General features: G+C 35.6%; 1 protein-coding gene across 3 annotated transcripts; it reads right to left on the reverse strand.

The window, feature by feature from the left end:
• Positions 1–671: 671 nt before the first annotated feature.
• On the reverse strand, positions 672–5,051 carry LOC107414235 (uncharacterized). 3 transcript variants are annotated; one of them, XM_048479442.2, is made up of 6 exons: positions 4,555–5,048; positions 4,120–4,466; positions 3,078–3,127; positions 2,740–2,817; positions 1,787–2,399; positions 672–1,491 (listed from the first exon to the last, which is right to left on the reverse strand). In XM_048479442.2, the coding sequence occupies exons 2-6, from the start codon at positions 4,267–4,269 to the stop codon at positions 952–954; spliced, it is 1,431 nt and encodes a 476-aa protein (XP_048335399.2). In that variant the 5' UTR covers positions 4,270–4,466; positions 4,555–5,048; the 3' UTR covers positions 672–951. The 3 variants fall into 3 exon arrangements, with proteins under 3 accessions (XP_048335399.2, XP_060670176.1, XP_060670178.1); XM_060814193.1 differs by having other exon boundaries at positions 4,120–4,474; XM_060814195.1 differs by lacking the exon at positions 3,078–3,127 and having other exon boundaries at positions 4,120–5,051.
• Positions 5,052–5,254: the final 203 nt, after the last annotated feature.

Here is a 5,254-nt window from a genome sequence, read left to right on the forward strand (position 1 = left end):
AAAGAAAAGCTTTTGTAGATAAGGGTACTTTAGTCCAAACGGGTAAAATATTGGTTAGTTTTTAAAAAAATAAAAAAATTTGCTATTTTTCTAAAATGCAATTGTAAAGTGGCTAGTTATCAAAAAAACCCATTTAAAAATGAGAGAAAGCCTATATTCAAATAAACAGGCCCACCAGTCTTCAGATCCAATGTCCCCAAACACCTTATTTCGAGTCAAATTTCTTTTTGTTTCTTTTGGTGGATCGGGTCCTAACATCATATTTTCTTCTTAAAGTAAGAGTTTTTTGAGGTGCAGATATGATTGAAGAACCAAGTTCTTCATATATGTATGGGGCAATGACACTTCGATTCTAATCAGAGGACGAGGGAATGTTTAATTGGAGCTAATGTGCAAATCCCGTAGCCTCTTTTGTCCATTCCTAGAAAGTCTTATCTAAACGTGGCTTTTTTCATCTATTTTTACCAAAGGTGGTAAGGTTCTAACTTTTCAGCGTCTCTAATTATGTGATGTTATAAGTTATCTTCCATATGAGCTTAACTAATTATTGTCAATTTGAACTGTGAAGACGATATTAAACAATCGGTTTTTACTACTTTTAATTTGGTTGGATCTTTAACAATTACATTAGTGGAGCCATCGAGCTCAGTCCATTGCCAGGCCCAAAGCTCTTAATAAACTTTCATCGTTATGAGCTGTTTATTTATTTCTCAGTCTCACTACCAAAATTCAAAAGAAATTACACATTATTGTTTCTCACTTCTATTACAGGCCAACGCTGGAAGTGCCTTAACCACGGGATTAAAAAAATAATAAAAAAAAAAAAAAAACAAAGCAAAATTATATACAACAAAGATCTTACAAGACCCAATTAGCCAAATTTACAGCCTGAATCTATCTATACCTGGCTTTGGAAAAGCAAAACGTGGAAAAACCAATTTACAATACGTTTTACCTTGTTCTACCTCTTTTTCTTCCCTTGGTGGGAGTTTGGGATTGCTGAGCCTTATTTTTACGTCCTATTTTCTTAGGCCTACCAAAACTTTTCTTTTTCATGGCCAACGAATCCACCACCGAAATGGTGTTGGTGTCACTTTGTTTTTTACCTGCTGCATTTGAAGTCTTCTTGCCAGCATTCTCAGGAGTGCTTGCCTTTTCCGGTGACTTTCTAATGCCATGGCGAATGCTTCGGGGTTTAACAGGAGGATTATACATTGTTGTTTTCGGGGAGAGGTTGGCAGATAATGCATTGGTGTTGGTGCTAGAATCATCAAAATGCGGCCGCAATGTTTTGATGGTGAAGTCTCTGAGAAGTAGAGCAGATTTGTATTCGCGTGTGTTCTTCGAGTAAAAGACTAAAGCATTGTTAGCAAGCAGCAGCACGTCTCGAAAGACTTCCTTAACCGATATGATGGAGCGACTTGCAATTCTTGATCTTAAAGTGTCAAAGTCCATGTGCTTCCTAATCATTTTCTTATATCTTCCTCTTTTCTGTCATTATAAAAGGTAGATAATTTGAGTGAGATTTACTTCATTCAGTATTGTTACATTGTGGTAAATAAGATTGCAACTCAACTAATTCCTGTGTATTCTTTTACTGGAATATGTGATAATAAGTTTATACTAGTCAAAAAGTAGCTGATTCATAATATGTTGATCTAAATGTATTAAATGCAGTTTAGAACAAGGAAAACCAAGCAATCATCATCAACAAACAGGGTGTAATGAGTGCAAAAACCAACTTGAAAAGATAGGGTGGCAAACTGCATTTATATATCGTCCGTACCTGGCTATCAAGCCGGCGGCGAAAGGTTGATGCACTTTTATGCTCCAAAATAGAACTAAAAACCCTCATCAGATGGTCTACCTCATCCTTGGCTGAACCTCCATTTTGATCATCTAAACCACAAGATCTAGAAACCTCACAACAGTTGCTGGTTGAATTTTCTTTGGACCGGGAGACAGTTACAGCATCACCTGAATCTAGAAGGCCACTATCTCCAACACTACCTTCTTTAACATCCCTACTACAATCCTTCCTCTTTCTCTTCCCTCTTCTCTTCTTTACAGTCCCTCTTTGTCTTCCACATGCATTTTCTACCAACTTCTCAATGATCGAGACTTTGTCCAGCTTAGAAGAGTGTAAAGCTTCAGGCTTAGTCTCAATCTCTTCTGCTAAGACAGCAGCTGGAATCTGACATTCAGAGGACCAGCTTGTCCTAGTTTCCAGAGTGAAACTGCCAGCAGATAGCCCATCTTTCGAAGTCTCCTTACTGGAAGATACAAATCCTTCCGATTTTTGGAAAGGTACAGGTGACTCTGTTTGGCTGGAGTCATAGTTGATCTGACCACAATCTCCTTTCTCAGCCTTGAGAGTTTCAAGTTTTGTTTCCAGAGATCTGTGACAGGCACCGGTAAATCTTATGCACGACAAAATTCGAATTCTACTATACTTTTTAAGTAGGAATGTAAAATAGATTTTCCATATTAGCTGAAGGTCTTAAAGAAAATTTTCATTCACAAGCCACTTTTCCAATTTTAAAACAATCACATGCTCAAGCTAACAGGGCTTTTTATCTCCAATTTCTGTTATTAATTTGGCTAAATCTCTGGCTTCTAACTAATTAAACTATTAGTCTAGAACCATATATTCTAATAAGTTAAATTAAGAACCATATATTCTAATAAGTTAAATTAAGTACCTATTGGTTTATCGAGTCAAAAGAGAAAGCAACTTACCCTATTGAGTCTTCAGATAGCTCTAAAGCTTGCCTCAATTCTTCCATTCGCTTCTTTCGCAGCTCCTCAAACAAAGTCCTAAGAAGAGAAACATAAAATGGACATTTTATAAGGATCATTCTTCTAAAATATAAGCACATAACTCCATTTATGCACTTATATTGATGTACAAATTATAAACTCAACCAAGGATGAAAAACAACAAATTAAGGATATCAAAGAAAGGTCCAACTTGACATTATTCTTCACATTTCCAAATCGAAGTATGAAATCATCAAATTTTACTACTAAAAGCAGATTTCATGCACTACTAGACAACTAATAAAAAATTCACTTACTTGCAACCTGAATAACGCTGTTGCAAGTCTTCATATTTGGCTCTACACACCTGAAAACCAACCATTTTATCACAATCACATTTTGTAAATTAATAAGCCTTTGGGAAAATATATAGCAAAAAACATTTAAACCAAATCTTTGAAAATCATCAGGAAACCATAAATTTGTCTAAGAGCTTTGGCATTCATCCCAAACTGCGAAATTCATGATCAAGCTGGATACTAGTTCACATTGCACCAGACACAATACATGGTTTTATTTTTATATTTTTAAATCATAATTTTTTAAAGTCGCTACCAAGTCAAACATGTTACACCATGGACTAGACTCCAAAGTCAAGATATGTTTGCCATGTTCTATGTTTCAAAAGTCCTAATAACCATCGACTCACAGGCCAGGTTCGAGTCTATGGGGTGGGTTGGGGTGCCTGGGGGCAACAGCCACACTAGCGGGAAAAAAAAAAAAAAAAAAAAAAGTCCTAATAACCATCAATGCAAGTACCAAGAAAAACAAGCAGCCGAATATATGGAGGTAAATTTAATTTTTTTTCCCACCGCTTTTGAAAATATTTAAGCATATATTCCATGACCTATCCTAGATTGACCTGTGGCCACCAAAAATTAAAACACCAATGTTTATGCCTAACCCAAAATGGATTCACATTCATATTCTTAAACAGTTTCCATTTATAGGATATATAATAGTGGGCCCAGCTTTCATGGGCAATTTGGTAACTTCAACGTCTAACTACAAGAATTCCCTTCCTTAATAGGCTCATGCAATAATTAGTACGGATAAGAGTTAAAACAATGAAAAGGCACAGGAAAAAAAAAAAAAAAAAAAAAACTCCGAAAAAAGAAAAGTCTTTTTCTTAAACATTAAGTTAAAAATTAAAAAATTTATAAAAAAAAAAATCATGAATTAAGAAAAGAAGCTAAAATACAATGAAATGAACACACAAGAAATTGACCAAAAACCAAAGAAAAACACGAGGAGGGGGCAAAATCGTAATTTGGAAGAAGAGAGAGAATTTTTTTTAACCTGGGGGGTGAAAGTGTAGGGGCAAAGGGAACGGGCTCGGACTTCATCGGCAACGACATTCCAGTCTCGGTCTCCGTGCCTGAGCACGGCCCCACCCAATAACAGCTCTTCCCATGTGCCCCATCTCCTCCCAATCTCCTCCGTCTCCATTCTCCACGTGTACGATCCGATCAAACCAAACAAACCCAACCCCTCTCTTTCTCTCTCTCTCTGTCCGGCACCACCACCACCACCACCTTTTTCTCTTCTAACTTTACTTTACGCCTCCGGCTCACGTTAGCGAATGCCGCCTTCTTCAACCACAGAATAATTACCCTCCCGCAGTTCTCAGCCACCACCACTTTCTTCTATTTTTCTTTTAAGAAAAAAAAATTAAAAAAAGAAAAAAAGAAAAAAAGAAAAAAATGAAGTTTACGAAATTGAAACAAAAACCACCTTTGGGTACCGGAAAACCGGTTTTGAGGAGGTTGTAAGCCCAGAAAAAGCGGTTTTTATTTTTATTTTAATTGAAGAAGGAGAAGAAAAAAAAAAAAAAAAAGGGTGGTTTTGGAGGAGAGGACGAGGAGGGTGGGTTTTTGGATGGGTATATTTTATGTTGGTAATTTGGTCGGTCAATTTTGATTTGTTTTTAATTGTTTGAATTGGGTTTTATGGGGTGGATTTCTAATTATAGTATGCGTGAGACAAGGGGTTGATGGATTCTATTGGGGTTGAACAGAAGAGCTTCAAACAAAACTTGAAAAAGAAAACAAAATGAATTTATGGATTTATATATATATATATATTTATGTTTTTATGTAAAAAATGGAAAGGCATGGGGTATGAAAAAAGGACGAAAGAATATATATGCGTGTGTGTGTATATATATAAAAATATATGCAAAAAGAACATATGGGTTAATCTCCTAAATATAGTTGCTCTCAAATTCTGTTTCTCTCTCTACCATGATGGATCGTGGATGGCCTTTAATATCGCTTTCTTTATATACCTATATACTGTATTAATTACATTTTTTTAATTCTTTTTGGTGGACATATACTATGTCCTTGCATTTCTTTTAAGTAGCCCACAGATTTAAAAAAAGAAAAAAGGAAAACCAAAAAAAAAAAAAGTAAAAATATTTTTTTCTTTACCC

Source organism: Ziziphus jujuba, chromosome 1, assembly GCF_031755915.1.
Source record: "Ziziphus jujuba cultivar Dongzao chromosome 1, ASM3175591v1".
NCBI lineage: Eukaryota > Viridiplantae > Streptophyta > Magnoliopsida > Rosales > Rhamnaceae > Ziziphus > Ziziphus jujuba.

Coding starts and splice junctions, on each gene's coding strand:
- LOC107414235 (XM_048479442.2), bottom strand. CDS start 4,269: ATGGAGACGGAGGAGATTGGGAGGAGATGGGGCACATGGGAAGAGCTG. Junction 2,400..2,739: donor CTATCTGAAGACTCAATAGG/GTAAGTTGCTTT, acceptor TGCCTGTCACAG/ATCTCTGGAAACAAAACTTG. Junction 1,492..1,786: donor GCCGCCGGCTTGATAGCCAG/GTACGGACGATA, acceptor TTATAATGACAG/AAAAGAGGAAGATATAAGAA.